Source organism: Haliotis rubra, unplaced genomic scaffold (assembly GCF_003918875.1).
Source record: "Haliotis rubra isolate DU_JTF1 unplaced genomic scaffold, ASM391887v1 Scf390, whole genome shotgun sequence".
In the NCBI taxonomy this organism is placed as follows: domain Eukaryota; kingdom Metazoa; phylum Mollusca; class Gastropoda; order Lepetellida; family Haliotidae; genus Haliotis; species Haliotis rubra.
Window position 1 is genome coordinate 961,306 of NW_025767069.1, and position 20,729 is coordinate 982,034.

Genomic DNA, 20,729 nt, shown 5'->3' on the forward strand with positions numbered 1-20,729 from the left:
ATTCATAAATGAAACACAATGTCATGAAACAGTCAGGATTTCAATTTTATTTTTTTTATTTATCACAGTTTGAAATGTAAAATTGGTCTGTCATGACCATGGTCTACCATAGATTTGTATGTAATGACCATGGTCAACCATTACTTTGTATGAGAACATCACCATGGTCTACCATTGTTTTGTCTAAGATGACCATGGTCTACCCTGGTTTCTGGTGACCATGGTCTATAATGACCATCGTCTGCTGTGGTATACCATGGTCACCATGGCCTACCATGGTATACCATGGGGAGAAATGTTGGTGACCACGGTCTACCATGGTTTCTGGTGACCATGGTCTATAATGACCATGGTCTGCTGTGGTATACCATGGTGACCATGGTCTACCATGGTCTACCATGGGGAGAAATGTTAGTGAACACGGTTTAGCATGGTAAACCATGGTATTACCATGGTTTTCGTGGTAAGCCGTGGTTGACCATGGTCAACCATGGTGCCTTTTCAGCTGGGTAAGAATTATTGTAAACGAATATATGACAAGTCAGCAAACATTCAATGGCAGTAAACTTCATCTGGAGACTTGCAGCAGAGCAAGAGAGAGAGGAGAGAAAGAGAGTGGAGGAGAGAGAAAAAGGAGGAGGGAGGAGAGAGAGAGGAGGAGGGAGAGGAGGGAGAGAGAAGAGGAGGAGAGAGAAGAGGAGAGAGAGAGGAGGAGAGAGGAGGAGGAGGAGGAGAGAGAGAGAGGGAGAGAGAGAGAGAGAGAGGAGAGAGAGAGAGGACTGACTGACTTTGGCTTTATGCGCTTTTAGCAAGATTCCAGCAACATTACGTGTGGGGGACTCAGAAATGGGCTTCACACACATTGTACCCATGTGGGATTTGAACCCGGTCTTGGTGTGCTTGAAGCCAGCGCTTTAACCACTAGACTACCCCACCCCAGAGGAGAGAGAGAGCGAGGGAGAGAAGAGGAGGGAGAGAGAGAGAGAGAGAGAGGAGGGAGAGAGAGAAGAGAGGAGGGAGGAGAGAAGAGGAGAGAAGGAGAGAGAGAGAGAGAGAGAGGAGAGAGAGAGAGAGGAGAGAGGAGGAGAGAGAGAGGGAGAGTGAGGAGAGAGGGAGGGAGGGAGAGAGAGGAGAGAGGGAGGAGAGAGGAGAGAGGGAGAGGAGAGAGAGGAGGGAGAGAGAGGAGAGGGAGAGAGGAGAGGAGGGAGAGAGGAGGAGAGAGGAGAGGAGGGGGAGAGAGGGAGAGGAGGGAGAGAGAGAGAGGAGAGAAAGAGGAGAGGAGGGAGGGAGAGAGAGAGAGAGGAGAGAGAGGAGGGAGAGAGAGTTGAGAGAGAAGAGAGGAGAGAGAGAGAGAGAGAGGAGAGAGAGAGTCTGGATGAAACAAGTGGGTTGTTTTTGGGTAGATAGGTTTGTTGGGTTTGGGTAGATAGGTTTGTTGGGTTTGGGTAAATAGGTTTGTTGGGTTTGGGTAGATAGATTTGTTGGGTTTGGGTAGATAGGTTTGTTGGGTTTGGGTAGATAGGTTTGTTGGATTTGGGTAGATAGGTTTGTTGGGTTTGGGTAGATAGGTTTGTTCGGTTTGGGTAGATAGGTTTATTGGGTTTGGGTAGATAGGTTTATTGGGTTTGGGTAGATAGGTTTATTGGGTTTTGGTAGACAGGTTTGTTGGGTTTGGGTAGATAGGTTTGTTGATGTGGATTGTTGTTCATCACATCAATCACTGGATTGCCTGGTCCAGACTTGATTCCAGGTCCGAGTCAGACAGCCTCACTATTGGCTAGTGCATCACTGAACATGAATACACACTCATTCGTCAAATATATTGGGCTTCCTATGTCAGGAGCATGTGAGTGAGTTTAGGTTTATGCCACTTTAGCAACATTCCAGCAATATAACGGCAAGGGAACCAGATATTGGCTTCACACATTGTACCCATGTGGGGAATCGAACCTGGGTCTAGATATTCGAAGCTCACTTAGAGCTAAGATAGTCGTAAGTAAATGTTAATGCATGACACTTATGACTATCTTAGCGCTAAGAGAGCTTAAAAAAATCTAGGCCCTGAGTCTTCGGCATGACGAGTGAATGGTTTAACCACAAGGCTACCCCACCGCCCCTCCAGGGGTGGAAATAACCCATTGCCCGACGCCCGAGTCCAGTGTTTTTTTCTGTCGGGCAAGCAAATTTGTATATCACACTGTACCGGTGTCCAGTTGACTTTCCAATATTAATTATGTTGTTTAGTTAAATAATCAACATGAAAACGGCCGGTATAGTGGAAAAATTATCAGGGCAAGTGATTTTACATGTGCAACTGTACCGGAGTACCGGAGTACACTAGCAATTTTAAAGTTATGTCCACTCCTGCCCTCCTGTGTCATGAAAAGTCAGGAGCACTAGCAGTTACTTCATCAATTAGTGTGGTATTGCTGGGACATTGTTAAAGTGTGTAAAATCATATTTACTCACTAACTTCTCACTACGTCAATAGTATGTCGTTACGAAGCAGTCAGAAATATTTCAGCAAAACCTGCACAGACTGATGTGTACTTGAGTTGTACTTTGTGTATGTCTTTATGGCGGGTAAATATTAACATGTATGTAGGGCTCTGACGGGTAGCAAAAATCGGACTCGAGTACCCGGGGGATACGACCGGACCCGGACTTGAGTACCCGAAAATTATAGTTTAAATTTTAGTGGGAGCTACACGCATCTGTTTTAGGTAGTTTTCAATGGAATTTCACACAAGAATGCCGCACTAATAAGTTATAATATCTGTATTGAATTGAAAAATTACACGAAATCTTTCCTTAAAACATGTGGTTATCAATTTGATGAAACACAAACTTAATATCGACTAGGATCGGTCTATGCAGGGCCACACTACTCAACTAAGCACTGGCGCAAACAGCCCATAGCAGAAACCAGTTCATGTGAGGTATAGCGTCACATGTCGCAACACGTGGTTATGAATACACAATATTGAGAGTTTGAGAAGCTTTGAGACTGAGGTAACAATGAGGTTCAACCCACAATGCAGAGAACAAAACTCAGAAAAAACAAGCCATTTTCAAAATCAGAACATTTGTTAAAGCACATTTCGTTTTACAGTGAATATCAAATGTGAATTTCTTTGAAAAGATTGTGCATTGTAACAAAGTACATCATGGACGATCCTCCACACGTCTAGTGGCAAGAATGCATGACTTTAGATCCCACTCGACTGTGATGTAATGCCCTGTGACGGTGATGTAACCATGGGTTGCACAGCTGGTCCACATATCTGTTGTCAAATATACGCCAGGGGACTGCTTTAGAATATCCTTAAGCTGAGTTTTGGTGTCGGCATATTCCTTCATAAGGTAATTATGAAGAGTCTTTGGATATGGTACGATTTAACTTAGATTCAGTGAGTGACAAACATCACGAAAACCATTACCTGTAACAAGATTCAAAGGTCTGAGCTAGGTCACTAATGCACATCATCATGGCCTTGCAGGTGAGTGTCTCATGTTTTTGAGTCAAGCTTTTTTCGGTTGTAACCCCCAAATATCCCTGCTTCAGCGTGGCTTGCTTTTTGACTGGATTTTTGGAAGAATCATCCACACTGACGGACTTGTGTTTCACGTTGAGATGTTTCCTCATTGAGCTTGTTGAGCTCCCTGCATAACTCAGCATAATGCCGCAAAGGCGACACTTGGTTCTGTGTTTTGAAGTGTCAAGATCAAAATGGGCCCAGACGTTCGACCTTTTCTCATCCATGACTGCACACATGGTCACGTTTAGTTTAGAGTTATCACCCTTTGTCGGGTACTCGGGTACTCGAATCCTGGAATTTGGACTCAAGTCCTGCTGTAGCCGACCCGTTGCCGAGTACTCGAGTACCCGTCAGAGCCCTGCATGTGTGATGGTATTTGTTTAAGAATCTAAATATCAGAGTTAATATTATCTGGAATGTCATAGTTAATTAAGACCACAGCAACAAGCTCATACATCTGTTTTAAGAATCAGATTGTGTATGTATATTACTATGCCACATATTGTCATGATTACTGACTTAAACTGACATATGGAATAGATTGCTAGCTGGGACTCTGCTAATCTGGAACCCTGCATTCTGCACAGTTACATCTGTGGAGGCATATTTGTTATACATATGGAAAATGTTTGTGGATTATAATGCATGCATGAATGTACAAGTTTTAAACAAAATATTTCCGATAGGATCCTCCAGGCTTCAGTGTTCAAAGGATAATTAATTAATAAGAGAAATAAGATAATTTGGTCATTTTTCCCAAATTCATTTTCAGATTTGATTAATTTACAATTAATTATTAATTTGCATTTGGGTGACACATAGAATTTTGTAATTGTATCAGGTCATGAGGTAACAACTATTTTTCCTTTGATGACATAGAATTTTCAGTACAAATCTGTGTCTACCCAGGAATCATGTCCGTGTATCTGTTTCCTACCCTCCCAGGAATCCATTTCCTACCCTCCAAGCCAGGTGTGCGTGTGATCTGACAAGGTGATGCGCTGTCTTCATTGTTATCACTGTTGTAGTGGTTTGACAGGCTTCATTAACACTGGTAGATAAATAGTGGCTGTTTGATCATGTTCAACTGGGGGAGCTCATATCATATCAATAATTCAACAGGCAAACAGAGGGTAGTTTTACAACTACATTTTCCTGCGGGTTTGAACAAACAAATACTTCCTAAAATCAATTTTGGATCATGCTTCATGCAGGTTTTCTTACATTTTTATTCATGGTAATTTTTGTGTGATCTTTTATTAAATATTCTGAAATATTGTGTTGTTTTAACTTACTTTGTGGCTGAATGAATGCATTTTTATATTTTTTCTTATGTCAGTGTAGCCATATATATTGGGCAATTAATCTTGCCTAAATTGACTGTTTATCCCATGTTAAAGCGATAACTCTGTCTTTGTTATAATGCATTTGGTTGTTTCCTTTATCAGCTGTTGTGTGAGCCAGCGATTTTTGTGTTTTATGATCACCCATAGGCAAAAATGTTAAGTTAATGTTTGAAAAGGCAGTCCCTGATATAATACAATGTAATTTAGCATAATTTAAAAAGAGATCAAACGTATATTTTATCATTTAAATGTTCTAAGCTTTGTGATCACACTAGGATGGGCACCACATCTGTTTATCTAACACATAACAGCCTATAATTTCTTGTAAAATAAAATATCTGAAACAGTACGTATAATTTGGAATGAAATGAACATTTGGGAGAAATTTGTCAGTTTAATAATCGGATTCGCATGCCAAAGTCAGACATTCATTTTAATACACTTTAACATATCCTTGCCTATCAAGCTGTCACACTGTAATGTGCTGAAATTTCTGTTCAATGAATTTAAAAAAAAAAAAAAAATTCCATATATTAGTGTACAGACTCACTTGAGGCAAACTCCACAATAAAAGTGCATCAAAAATAGTTTAGATCAGTGTCCCATGTATTTTGTGCTGAATGCTTCATCCTTCATTATAAAGAGGCGGCGGTGGGCTAGCCGTGTGGTTAAGGCGTTCACTCATCACGCCTAAGACCCGGGTTCGATTCACCACATGGGTACAATGTGTGAAGCCCATTTCTGGTGTCCCCTGCTGTGATATTGCTGAAATATTGCTAAAAGCTGTGTAAAACTTAACTCACTCACACGCATTATAAAGGTATATATGTATATGTTTGAATTCTTTTGAATTGCTTATCCTTACTGCATCAAAGTCATAATATCTTTTTGGACTGTTCTCACATTATCAGTATTTTTAGATTTTTTAACAATCCTCTTTACTGTCACTTTACTATTGAGTATTTTTCATTTTCCTTTTTAAATGATATTCATTTACACAAAAATCTCTTAAACACTAAATATGTTTTTGTGAATGAGCTGAATGAGTGGGTAGAGTTTTGTGCAACTTTTAGCAACATTCCAGCAATATCATGGTATGGGACACCAGAAATTTTATACCCATGTGGGGAATTGAACCTGGGTCTTCTGCCATTGCTTAATCACTAGTCTACCCCATTGCCCTGTGAATGTGTAGAGTTGACCACACCTTAATTAGAACAATATTTCAGTATATGAAAGCATGCCAGCTGGCTCTCTTAAGGAAAATGCTCATAAATCTCCCATTCATTAGACTTGATGGATATTCTGGAAAAACAAGGTGAGGTGAGGTGAAATTGGGTTTAACATCGTGCTTGAGAATATTTCGCTCATATGACGATGTGCATGCGTGTGTATGTGTTTGTGCGGCTGCTTGTACTAGCCCAGACTTAAGCTGGTTTTATAGTGCTAGCCCACTGAGATACCATGCCGCAGTGAAGCATCAATACCCCACTCAGACACATTATACTGACTCCGAACCGACCAGTCCTTGTTGTACCCATTAATGCCGAGCGCCAGGCAGGGACAAACAAGTACCATATTTTAACGTCTTTTGGTATGACACGGTCGGGGATCGAACCCGCGACCTTCCGCTCTCCGGGCAGACACTCTAACCACTACACCGCGGAGGCGGTCTCTGGAAAAACAAGGTGTGTTGGGTAAACAAATATATTGTGTTTTTCTTCTTTTGTACAAACTTTGACAGAAAACATAATATGTGTCAGACAAAGATTTCTTACTTTCAGGTCAGCTTCAGTCCACCCCCAGTCATATCAAGACTGGGGTTTGATTTTACACATGGGTACACTGTGTGTGAACCACCATGACATTGATAGAATGTTTCTTAAAGCAGTATTAACTCGTACGTACTCACTCCCGATCAGTTCAGAATAGTGAAAAACATGTGTTTTGAAATCTGATCATTCTGTGATTTGTTTGAGTGGTATTCTAGAAGTCGGTGGTATAGGGATGATGACAAGACTTTATGGATGATAATGGTATTGTGAAAAAAATTAAAAATATGAAAATAAATTAAAAAAATAAAGAAGTTGATCATCCATAAGGTTTTGTCATCTCTGATCATTCTAGAGACTTATTCACCACACAAGACCTGATGCAGCATGTGCCCCTTGCAGTTCCAGACAATGTGTGATGCCTTTCACTTTACTTATGATTGTAAGTCTACTGTAAGTGTTTAACCGAGTATGTTGCTACTTGCAGGTGCTTACAAAGGGGGACCAGTATGTGGTGACATGTGACCGCGATGAGAAGATACGGGTCAGCAACTTCCCCAACTCCTACAACATATACAGCTTCTGTCTAGGACACACTGAGTAAGTCTAGGACACACTGACTAAGTCTAGGACACATTGAGTAAGTCTAGGACACACTGACTAAGTCTAGGACACATTGAATAAGTGTAGGACACATTGAGTAAGTCTAGGACACACTGAGTAAGTCTAGGACACACTGATTAAGTCTAGGACACATTGAATAAGTCTAGGACACACTAAGTCTAGGACACATGAAGTAAGTCTAGGACACATGAAGTAAGTCTAGGATACACTGAGTAAGTCTAGGACACATGGAGTAAGTCTAGGATATGCTGAATAAGTGTAGGACACACTGAATAAGTCTTGGACACACTGAGTAAGTCTAGGATACATGGTGTAAGTCTAGAACACACTGAGTAAGTCTAGGATACATGGAGTAAGTCTAGGATATGCTGAGTAAGTCTAGGACACATTGAGTAAGTCTAGGACACATGGAGTAAACATGTCAGACTGAGTCTGAGTAAGTCTAGAACACACTGAGTAAGTCTAGAACACACTGAGTAAGTCTAGGATACATGGCGTTAACATGGGACACTGATTAATCTAGGACAAACTGAATAAGTGTAGGACACACTGAATAAGTCTAGGACACACTGAGTAAGTCTAGGATACATGGAGTTAACATGGGACACTGATTAATCTAGGACAAACTGAATAAGTGTAGGACACACTGAATAAGTCTAGGACAAACTGAATAAGTCTAGGTTACAAGGAGTAAGTCTAGGACACACTGAGTAAGTCTAGGATACATGGAGTAAGTCTAGGACACACTGAATAAGTCTAGGACACACTGAGTAAGTCTAGGACACACTGAATAAGTCTAGGACACACTGAGTAAGACTAGGATACATGGAGTTAACATGGGACACTGATTAATCTAGGACAAACTGAATAAGTGTAGGACACACTGAATAAGTCTAGGACAAACTGAATAAGTCTAGGTTACATGGAGTAAGTCTAGGACACACTGAGTAAGTCTAGGATACATGGAGTAAGTCTAGGACACACTTAGTAAGTCTAGGTTACATGGAGTAAGTCTAGGACACACTGAGTAAGTCTAGGATACTTTGAGTAAGTCTAGGACACATTGAGTATTATTATTATCAACTATAAAATTATTTCAATATTTTATCCATCTATGTGTAGTGTCGAAACACCATTTTCAGATTGTTTGAATCAGTTTATATTTGCTGTGTCCTTCAGTGACGATAGCAAGTAGCTGCCTTGGTTCATTTAATTTAGGTTCTAAGCGTGATGAGATGAGATATATGCTTAAGTCCTATCTGCCATCTCAACACAGACACAGTAGCACTTACTTGATCGTTGTTAACATCATTGCTTAATTAGGATTAACAGGTTTAAGCATTAATACCATTCTCCATGTATACTGAATTAGTTGGATGAAACAACTCTTGATTAGGGGTGAAACAACCCCTAATATGGGATGAATTCACCTAGTTTGGAATTGGGATGTAACAACCCAGGTGAAACTACTTGGTGTGAAATGACCCAGAACCCCTGTTCACTGTAGGAACAGCTAGTAAAAATAATGTTCCATGGTCAACATGCATGGGGATATCAACCAGTTACAATGACAAAAGAAGCACCCCAATTGTTAGAAGTATATCAATGTCAAAATATTGATGTAGATTGAAATCTGCCATAACTGCTGGAGCAAAGGGTGAGCCCTGCTCATCATCCATTGTGTGGGGGGCGGTGGGGTAGCCTAGTGGCTAAGGCGTTCGCTCGTCACGCTGAAGACCCGGGTTCGATTCCCCACATGGGTACAATGTGTTAAGCCCATTTCTGGTGTCCCCTGCCGTGATATTGCTGGAATATTGCTAAAAGCGGCGTAAAACCAAACTCACTCACTCCATTGTGTGGAATGCTATAAACGCTATACATTCTCTATAAACGCTACAAAGGTCCCGGCATGGTGCTTGCATGACCACAGGAAAAGACATATCACAAGAGAAATGTTCCACATTGTATTTTTAAAAGAATAGAGTTTAATTTTATTTTAATAGAAACTGAAATAATGTTTAAACTTCATGAATAATTTACTTAAATATTGGCTGTTTGACACTATGGATTACCCTGGGATCTATGAAAATTGGGCACTGTCAAAAACAGGAAAAGGTTAGGTTCGTTTTACGTTCATCCTCATCTTGGTTAAAAATCAGAAGGTAAAGGACCAACCATGTCAGCTGAAAAATAATTCCGCCCTACTGTTGTAAGGCGTGTTTTTTTTACAAATGATATCTAGCTTCTTGGAATTATGTTTAAAGTATTCAATTTTGCAGCTGCAGCTGAAAAAACATGTATTCTCCACACAAAGTCCTGAGCAACCATCCAGTCCCCCTCAGGAATATATATTGTATGGTCCAAATAACAATAATCTTGTTTAGAAAGGAACTGAATCTTGTCATTACACGGTGACTCAAAGTGATTAGGCATTGCGTGTTGCAGGTAGATGATAATGACTAACATTGTAAAAATGCCATGAATTCAAATGAATAAGCAAATGATTTTGTATGTATCAGTTGTTTTAGTGTTTTTCTTGCTTGCTGTTTTTCATCAAAGGATTACAGGTGTTGGGTGACAATCTGTTCCTTTAACTGATTCAAAATTCCTATTCTTTTGAAACTCAACTCTCATACCATTTTAATCCAGACAAGAATTTTGTTTGAAATAGGATGCCATTCAAATAATCATGAATTTTGTTCAGAGGATCTTATTATTATGTGTTGTAACCAAGTAAATAGCACTAGCACGGTAATCTAAAGATGCTACGACATGTTTAGTCCCGACCAGGGCCTAGATTTTCGAAGCCCTCTTAGAGCTAAGATAGTCGTAAGTGCCATACATTAGCATTAACTTACGACTATCTTAGCTCTAAGAGAGCTTCGAAAATCTAGGCCCAGGATGTTCCCTATGAGGTTAATTCTGGCATTCATTGGCTAGGATTGTTTTTTGTTGTAGCTTCATCACCTGCCTCAGTTATGTCCAAGAAGATGACATTCTGCTGTCAGGGTCAGGGGTAAGTTGGCCAGTTTACATTTTGTTTGATCAATGTCAGTTTTGTGGTTATTTTGTTTTAAATGTCACTGGCTCACAGATTCAAGCAACCCTCCACCAAATGACTCACAAACTGATTCTCTCACCCTCCACCAATGACTCACAAACTGATTCTCTCACCTTCCACCAAATGACTCACAAACTGATTCTCTCACCTTCCACCAAATGACTCGCAAACTGATTCTCTCACCTTCCACCAAATGACTCGCAAACTGATTCGCTCACCCTCCACCAAATGACTCACAAAGTGATTCTCTTACCTTCCACCAAATGACTCACAAACTGATTCTCTCACCCTCCACCAATGACTCACAAACTGATTCTCTCACCCTCCACCAAATGACTCACAAACTGATTCTCTCACCCTCCACCTAATGACTCACAAACTGATTCTCTCACCTCCACCAAATGACTCACAAACTGATTCTCTCACCCTCCACCAATGACTCACAAACTGATTCTCTCACCCACCACCAACCACCAAATGATTCTCTCTCCCTCCACCAAATGACTCACAAATTCTCTCACCTCCACCAAATGACTCACAAACTGATTCTCTCACCCTCCACCAAATGACTCACAAACTGATTCTCTCACCTCCACCAAATGACTCACAAACTGATTCTCTCACCCTCCACCAAATGACTCACAAACTGATTCTCTCACCCTCCACCTAATGACTCACAAACTGATTCTCTCACCCTCCACCAAATGACTCACAAACTGATTCTCTCACCCTCCACCAAATGACTCACAAACTGATTTTCTCACCCTCCACCAAATGACTCCTGATTTTCTCACCCTCCACCAAATGACTCACAAACTGATTCTCTCACCTCCACCAAATGACTCACAAGCTGAACTCCACCAAATGACTCACAAACTGAGTTCTCTCACCAAATGACTCACAAACTGATTCTCTCACCCTCCACCAAATGACTCACAGAACCTACCACCAAACGCCTCACTTCTCTCTCACGTTCCACCGTAATGCCTCACAGATTTTCTTCTGCCTCACCTCTCCACCTAATGCCTCACAGATTCTCTCACCTCCACCTAATGCCTCACAGATTCTCTCACCCTCCACCTAATGCCTCACAGATTCTCTCACCCTCCACCACCAGATTCTCTCAATCCACCTCACAGATTCTCACCCTCACCCTCCACCTCCAATGATGACTCACAGATTCTCTCACCCTCCACCTAATGCCTCACAGATTCTCTCACCCTCCACCTAATGCCTCACAGATTCTCTCACCCTCCACCTAATGACTCACAGATTCTCTCACCCTCCACCTAATGCCTCACAGATTCTCTCACCCTCCACCTAATGCCTCACAGATTCTCTCACCCTCCACCTAATGACTCACAGATTCTCTCACCCTCCACCTAATGCCTCACAGATTCTCTCACCCTCCACCCACTCACAAATGACAGATTCTCCCTCCACCTCACAGATTCTCTCACCCTCCACCCTAATGCCTCACAGATTTCTCTCACCCTCCACCTCTCACCCTCCACTTCCTGCCTCCACAGATTCTCACACCCTCCACCTAATGCCTCACAGATTTCTCTCACACCTCCCACTGAATGCCTCACAGATTCTCTCACCCTCCACCTAATGCCTCACAGATTCTCTCTCCCACCCCTCCAGACTCTCACCCTCCACCTAATGACTCACAGATTCTCTCACCCTCCACCAAATGACTCACAGATTCTCTCACCCTCCTCCTAATGACTCACAGATTTTCTCACCCTCCACCTAATGACTCACAGATTCTCTCACCCTCCACCTAATGACTCACAGATTCTCTCACCCTCCACCTAATGCCTCACAAACTGATTCACTTAACCACCATGAATATCCAATGTCACCCTCCCACTTACACTGCCAAAGTAGATTCATGGAATCAATCAACTTGACTGACTCACTTTAACCTCACTCCCATCTCTCACCAACTCACCCACTAAAAGCCCTGGAATCACCAACCTCACCTAACCCTCACCCTCACCACCTCACCTCACCAACTCTCCACTCTCCACACCTCACCTCACTCTCACCTCTCATCTCACTCCACCTCACCCCCTCACCTCTCTCACTCTCACCCCCACCTCACCTCACCTCACTCCACCTCACCCCACTACTCCTCACTCACCTCACTCCTCATCTCACCTCACACCTCACCCCACCTCACCTCACCCCACCTCACCTAACCACACCTCACCCCACTCACCTCACCCCACCCCACCCACCTCATCTCACTCCACCTCACCCCCCCCCCCCAACTCACCTCATCTCACTCCACCTCACCCCACTCTACTCCACCCCACCCCAACTCACCTCATCTCACTCCACCTCACCCCACCCAACCTCACCTAACCCACACCTCACCCCACTCACCTCACCCACCTCACCTCATCTCTCACTCCACCTCACCCCCACCTTATCTCATCTCACTCCACCTCACCCCCCCATCTCATCTCACCTCACTCACTCACCACCTCACCTCACCTCACCCACCTCACTCCACCTCACCCAACCTCACCTAACCACACCTCACCCCACTCCACCTCACCCCACCTGACCTCATCTCACTCCATCTCACCCCACGTCACCTCATCTCACTCCACCTCACCCCACCTGACCTCATCTCACTCCATCTCACCGCTCCTCACCTCACCTCACCCCACTACTCCAGCCACCCTGTTATGTGCCTACTGTCCTGTACTAGAGCATTGCTTTGTGGATAGACAATAAAGCAGACTCCAAATTCCAACCCAAAATCCTGTGACTCGTAACTCTCCAGCCAGGCTCAAAAACTCCACACCATATCCAATGACCCCTTATTCCAATGTGTGATTTTCCCATTATTGCCACTAACATATATCCCATTTAAACCAAACATGTTACACATTTGAAGTTATCAATTAATGGTGCAGAACACGTGACTGAGGATGTAACAAGTGGTTCATGTATACGTAGCCGCTGGAATGGTTGGTAACACGTGACTGGACATACAGGAAATCCATGGGTGACCATACGCTCATAGCTTCCTTGCATCATTGGAACAAAGTTTATCATCTTTGATGAAAAATAGTGACGTATTGTCCTGTGTCACAGCTGCCTATGATCGGTGTGACTACCTGTGAAGCACGGAGGGGTTGAATGCTTCTTGTGTCCCAGTTCATGGACACAGGAACACCGTGTCATTTTTTTATGCATTCATGAACACAATTATGTATCTTAAATGTGTACATGTAGTATTTCATAATATGAAACATTTGGGGTTTTGTTGAATAACAGCTGTCTGCTGGAAATTCAGAATTTGATAAATACTTAGTAATGTAAAACATATCTATCAGGTTATTTATTGGAAATAATATGTTTATTCCATCTGTGAACCTTTGAATATTTTAAAGTGACGTGTCAGAGGAAATCTCTGTAGGCATGTGTATGGTATTAGTTCCATGTTGTTTAATTGCAAAAATAGAAAGTTGTACTTCAAGGCTCTTTTGATGACAGCAGTTCAACTACTTCTGTAATGTAATAATTGTCAAATCATTCTCTGTTGATATTGCTGTGGAACATTAACTTGTGAAATATGTTGGCAAGGGTTTTTACAGCGTCCATGCACATGCAATGCACATCGGGTAAAACCTTCAACAAAACATTCATAGTTTTCATGTATCTTTGTTCTAATGAACAGGCAATATTTGATGAGAGGCATGAGTGATAAGGGGACATAGCCATGTGGTAACATTTGTAATGTAATAATAGTGACTTAGCCACCAGGTAGCCACCATGTTACAAGGATACACATTTTTATGTTTTTTTATTGACACATAATAAGCACTTTAATTGAATACTGAAAATGTGTTGCCTTCCCGAGTGACACGCAATTCAGGAAGTTGCCAGACAGTAGTCCATTGTCATAACTTTATGTTGGATTACATTGTCATTTCATCTGTTCTTCACTAGTCTAGGAAGACTAGAATCTTTAAAGGCCACAGTGGATATCTGCTTGTGTGAAATATTATGCTCCTAAGTTTTTAGTTAATGGATGAATTCTGTGTTCTGTTCTGTTACTGAATTCATGTGTCCTGTTACTTACGTGTACTGTTCTGTTACTGAATTCATCTGTCCTGTTACTTAAGTGTTCTGTTCTGTTACTGAATTCATCTGTCCTGTTACTTAAGTGTTCTGTTTTGTTACTGAATTCATCTGTCCTGTTACTTAAGTGTTCTGTTCTGTTACTGAATTCATGTGTCCCTAGACTTAAGTGTTCTGTTCTGTTACTGAATTCATGTGTCCTGTTACTTATGTGTTCTGTTCTGTTACTGAATTCATGTGTCCTGTTACTTAAGTGTTCTGTTCTGTTACTGAATTCATCTGTCCTGTTACTTAAGTGTTCTGTTCTGTTACTGAATTCATCTGTCCTGTTACTTAAGTGTTCTGTTCTGTTACTGAATTCATGTGTCCTGTTACTTAAGTGTTCTGTTCTGTTACTGAAGTCATGTGTCCTGTTCTGTTCTGTTACTGAATTCATGTGTACTGAATTCATCTGTCCTGTTATGTTCTGTTCTGTTACTTAAGTGTTCTGTTCTGTTACTGAATTCATCTGTCCTGTTACTTAAGTGTTCTGTTCTGTTACTGAATTCATCTGTCCTGTTACTTAAGTGTTCTGTTCTGTTACTGAATTCATCTGTCCTGTTACTTAAGTGTTCTGTTCTGTTACTGAATTCATCTGTCCTGTTACTTAAGTGTTCTGTTCTGTTACATGTGAATTCATCATGTGTCCTGTTACTTAAGTGTTCTGTTCTGTTACTGAATTCATGTGTCCTGTTACTTAAGTGTTCTGTTTTGTTACTGAATTCATGTGTACTGTTACTTAAGTGTTCTGTTCTGTTACTGAATTCATGTGTCTGTTACTGAATTCTGTTAACTTAAGTGTTCTGTTCTGTTACTGAATTCATGTGTACTGTTGTCCCCTTACTTAAGTGTTCTGTTCTGTTACTGAATTCATGTGTCCCTTACTTAAGTGTTCTGTTCTGTTACTGAATTCATGTGTCCCTATACTTAAGTGTTCTGTTCTGTTACTGAATTCATGTGTCCTGTTACTTAAGTGTTCTGTTCTGTTACTGAATTCATGTGTCCTGTTACTTAAGTGTTCTGTTCTGTTACTGAATTCATGTGTACTGTTACTTAAGTGTTCTGTTCTGTTACTGAATTCATGTGTCCCTGTTACTTAAGTGTTCTGTTCTGTTACTGAATTCATGTGTCCTGTTACTTAAGTGTTCTGTTCTGTTACTGAATTCATGTGTCCCTTGATTTAAGTGTTCTGTTCTGTTACTGAATTCATGTGTCCCTAGACTTAAGTGTTCTGTTCTGTTACTGAATTCATGTGTCCCTATACTTAAGTGTTCTGTTCTGTTACTAAATTCAAGAGTCCCCTTAAGTGTTCTGTTCTGTTACTGAATTCAAGAGCACGCTTAAGTGTTCTGTTCTGTTACTGAATTCAAGAGTCCCCTTAAGTGTTCTGGTCAGTCACTGAATTCATTTGGAGGAGTAAGTAATCCTTCCTACCCAACCTTCCATTTTTTTCTCACTAAGTGTCAACTTCTAAACCATGCACATGCTGTTTCACTGGCCTAGCTTTAGAGACACCAGTATTAAAGACTTGAACTTATAAAGTAAATAGAAGGTATTCTCATCAGCATGTTAGTGTATAAGCATATCTGGACTGGCAACGGTTAAATCAGACTGACTAACTGGGCTGTGAACCTGGGCCTTCTTTCACAAAGCACTAAGGTGATTGTAAGTCACTAAGGTAACCTTAGTGCAGCGTTAAAGAATGGGAGTTAAGGTTAACCTTAGTAAAGGTTGCTTCATGAATGGAGCCCCTGGAATTCATCGGAATTTTTAATGTTGACTCATTGTACTGATTGACCAGTGTGACCTGCCACTGACCTATGTGACTGATATGGAATTGATAAGACCTGTTATGGAAGTAGTGTCTTGTCGTTACTTAAGTTGTGTTCTCTTCGTATTATTTTACCTGTCCTATGGAGTTGACAAAATGCACCCTGATTATGTCTCACTCAGTCACCCACCCCCACCGAGATATTGCTGGAATATTGCTAAAAGTGGCATAAAACTAAACTCACACACTCATTCACTCTCACTCACTCACTCACTCACTCACTCACTCACTCACTCACTCACTCACTCACTCACTCACTCACTCACTCACTCACTCACTCACTCACTCACTCACTCACTCACTCACTCATTCACTCACTCACCCACCCACTCACTCACTCACTGTCGGTTCCAGGACACAACGATCCGTGCATGGACTCTTGAGGGTAAACAGCTGAGTTGTACAAAGACAGGTGCAGTCCAGTCTTCCAGCACTGACCAGGTGCCGGACGCAAACACTCGACCATCGGTCCAGAACATGTCCTACTGCCCTAAACACAGACTGCTAGCTGTGGCTTTCTATGGGTATGTGAAATTGATTTGAAATTCTTTGTTTGCTTCATGTTCAGCTCACCGGACTAGTATCCTGGTCGTGGCTCATCATCTGTCCTTCTGTCAGTTCACTGTCAGCAGACATTGCCCTTGAAACTACTTTGAAATATGGCTTCCATGGTGGCCATTTTGAAAATGTACTGCATGTATTATTCTGACATTTGGTATTCAGCAATTCAGTGTTTTTTAGAATATCATGGGTGTTTTTGGTTATATGTTGATTTTTTATTATGCTGTGACCCTTTACCTTTTAGGTACCCCTGTAAATTTGTCCATTTTGAAATCTCTAAAATTTTAAGCTCTATGGAGATGACCAAATTCTGTCCGATTAGCATGGCCACCCATTTTTCTCCAAAGTTCATGATAGCTTACAGCTCTGTGTTTTTTTGTAACTAATGATAATCTAAACCCTTTGTATTTTCATGGTCAGACCAATTTCCAGTTTAGTAGTGACCTTTATAAACACCCAGAACTAGAAGAAGCTAGAGTAACAACATGTCAGAGGGTATTGATCATAGTACAATAATAATTTCAAATTGATTTTTTTAAAGATCATGTTATAGAGCATTACTTATTAAACAACCTGAATTACATTGGATCAAAGGTGGAAGATTTGTTATTGTTATTGGAATTTCAATAGTAAATAACACTTAACAATACTAGATTTCTTACCATAATGGAAAATAAATTTCAATTGTCAAAACATTCTCATAAGTTCTTGTAAAAAATTGTGTTTCATTGTTTGAACATTTACTGTCTTGTTCAATGCGGAGATGCCAACCCTTACGCTGTGGGCATAATTATTACGATTTTGACCATTAAATTACCCCATTACACTTAATCTGCGAAAATTACGCTTTTCTATTCGTTTTAAGAAAATCAATAAAGTGGAAAAAATGTCACAGGGAAGTGTTTCGTAACGCACCGGTACAGGGGTTCAGAAATGGTCTTACTCTTAGCATCGCGCTCATTCCAGTTAACTTGTAAGGAATGAAAGTATTTTGTGTCTCATGACCAACAATTTTCGATGTATGGAGCTTCATAATGATTGGTCACGTGTATTTCTGACTAGAATATTTCCTATTTATGTGAATAAACCTTCTTACAAGTAATTTTTATAAAGTTATGACCTTTCACTAAGTATTTTTTTTTAATTATTTCACTTTTTAGGTCCAAATTACACTTTTTGACCTCCAGTATTACACTTAGGCCCAAAATAGGGTTGGCATCTCTGTTCAATGTCGGTCTTCCTCATGTATGGATTGAATATGCTTCTCCTCCTGTTCCACTTGTTACTCTAGTAAATACCCAGGGTGTTATTACTGCAAATACGGTATTCAGACTGCTGTTTCACTCCAGGTACCCCAATGTGGAAGTGTACAGATTGGCAGCCCGAGGCAAGGGCTGTTCCTTGACCCTGCAGCAGAGCATCTCATTAACTGTTGACCCCTGGGACATTAGTTTCGATGCTGATGGCAACCTGTGGCTGGTCCAGCCAGTAGAGGGCAGCACCCTACAGGTGTATCGCCCCCTTCCAGATGGTGGCCAGTCAGTCAAGGTAAACACTAATATCCATTTCTTTTCAAGTTGTTTTGATTTGTGAGAAATGGCTGATCCCATGGTGCTGTTGTTGTCGCTGCCGTTCTGTGCAGTCTGTCACATCATTTCAAGAATTATTTTGGGGAGGTTTTTGGCATTTTTTGTGTGTGTGTTTTTTTTACTTCCTTGGAGGGGAGTCTTGAGCCTCTTCTGTGTTATTTCAGATAAAGATTTAGATGGACAGATTCAAATAAACTCTTCTGTGTTATTTCAGATAAAGATTTAGATGGACAGGTTCAAATAAACCATGAAACAAATCTGTGCCCCGCTCAAAAAATAAAATCCTAATGGTTTTATTGGCTAAAAAGTTACAAGAAAAAAAATTTCAGATTGTTTCTTGCCCCATTGCACTTCATAAATTGCCAATAGTAAAATACTTTTAGTATTTAGAAGGAATATTACTTTGACTGGTGAATTTTTTTATTTTTGTTTTCCCTCCCTCCTCTGAGGACAAAAATCCATAAAACAAGAAATATAATTGGTCTAGCCTAAATATGTTTGTTGTTTTATCAGAATATCTAAATGTGTATTCTGTTTGAATGTTTATAGTTTAAGGTGTTTTCCGTCGCCAGGTTTATGGAATGCCTTATTTTTAGATAGTTTTAGGCTTTAATCTACTAAATATCAACAAAGATCACTCTCTCACTCTAAACCTTTACAATGAACCTATTGGGTTGTAAGAAGTATAAGGCACTTGCTTAATGATGTTAGGCCCATATTGATTTATAAAGAAAACTTTGTCTTCTTGTTCTCACTTTATGAGGGCAGTAAGGTAGCCTAGTGCTTAATACATTCGCTCGTCACGCTGAAGACCCAGGTTCGAATCCCCCACAAAGGTACAGTGTGTGAAACCCGTTTCTGGTGTTCCCCGCTGGGATATTGCTAGGATATTGCTAAAAGCGGCGTAAAAACTATACTCACTCACTCTCATTTTATGTGGAGCAAAGAGTCCTCTGAATTCTTCCTTTTGTGTCTGTTCCAGCTGAGTGAAGTGGGTGAGGGTGAGAAGACACTTTATCAGATACAGACGGACCTCAACTCAAAGTGGGACATGTTCCAGGGTATGTGTTCAGACAGTCTCTGTCACATGCTTTTCCACACAATAAATAAATAAATATTATTTTGCTGCTAAACGAATTTAGGAAAAATCTAAAGAACAATCTAAATGCTGGGCGTTAGCCCGTCTTTATTTCCAAATACATGAACTAGTATTCTGAATGTTGATGTATCTTTGGAAGTAACTATATATCACATTGATCTGATGTGGATGAAATCGCCTACATGGTGTTGGCAGAGTATCTTCCAGGACGATGGTTCAATCCAATCGCTGTTTTGTATTAAAATATGGTACTTGTAGTGGCCCTGCCTTGTAAAGGGAATAAAACATTGAATGATCGACTCAGAGTCTGTAATGCTTGTTCTGTGGAGGTTGTCCATGTCAATCTGTGGCCCAGTGTCTCAGTGACCTGCTACTATATTGCCTGCTTCAGTTTGTCCAAGTAAAGCCACCCATGCAGATCCGGTTTAGAATTGATCTTCAGTAACCCATGCTTGTCGTAAGAGGCGACTAACGGGATCAGGTGGTCAGGCTCACTGACTGGGTTCACACATGTCATCGTATCCCAATTGCGTAGATCGATGTTCATGCTGTTGATCCATAGATTTGAGGCATAAAACTGAACTCAATCAGTCATTCTAAGTAAAACCAGCAAGGGGAGGGAACTCTGCATGAATTGCTTCCTGACCCATGTAAATTTGTTTTGAATTATTTTATGTCTATTTTTAGGTTGCCTGACAACCCCAAGCATTATTCCCACCCTCTGGAAACAACGTATAGACAATATGACTGACTACTTGAAGCGTAAAGAGCAACGGATGACAGGGGACAAAGAAGGGGGAGATAACTCCAACAAAGACTCTCCTCCAGAAAAAGTTACAAAAAACTCATGATATTGACTACCGTGTGTATAATAAGCAGACATATTCATTTAATAAATAATTGTAACAATGTACTGTCTTATTTTCTTTATTTTCTGCCAGTTTTAAGGTGGAACTGGTACAATGAAAAATATCATTAAATGTTCGTGTAGATTTGTAACACTGCTATTTCATGCAGCTTGCTTAGCACTGGTCTGGAAACATGTTTTACAGTTTTTACCGAATCAAGTGACCAGTATCAGTAGCATCCATAATTACATTGTAAATAACATTGAGACACATCTGAAGTTTGAAACATTACAACAAAATTAATGTCTCTGGTCCT

The 20,729-nt window shown here is 40.8% G+C and overlaps 1 protein-coding gene across 1 annotated transcript in view; it reads left to right on the forward strand.

Annotated features, from left to right (window-relative positions):
* LOC124286762 (tRNA (guanine-N(7)-)-methyltransferase non-catalytic subunit WDR4-like) overlaps nt 1-20,474 on the forward strand; it is a 151,506-nt gene extending 131,032 nt beyond the window's left edge. Inside the window, exons 6-11 of the mRNA XM_046723191.1 lie at nt 7,145-7,257; nt 10,240-10,297; nt 16,671-16,840; nt 18,227-18,425; nt 19,449-19,527; nt 20,253-20,474. Coding sequence (XP_046579147.1) covers nt 7,145-7,257; nt 10,240-10,297; nt 16,671-16,840; nt 18,227-18,425; nt 19,449-19,527; nt 20,253-20,416 — 783 coding nt within the window. The 3' untranslated portion in view covers nt 20,417-20,474. The remainder of the gene's footprint in view (nt 1-7,144; nt 7,258-10,239; nt 10,298-16,670; nt 16,841-18,226; nt 18,426-19,448; nt 19,528-20,252) is intronic.
* Nucleotides 20,475-20,729: the final 255 nt, after the last annotated feature.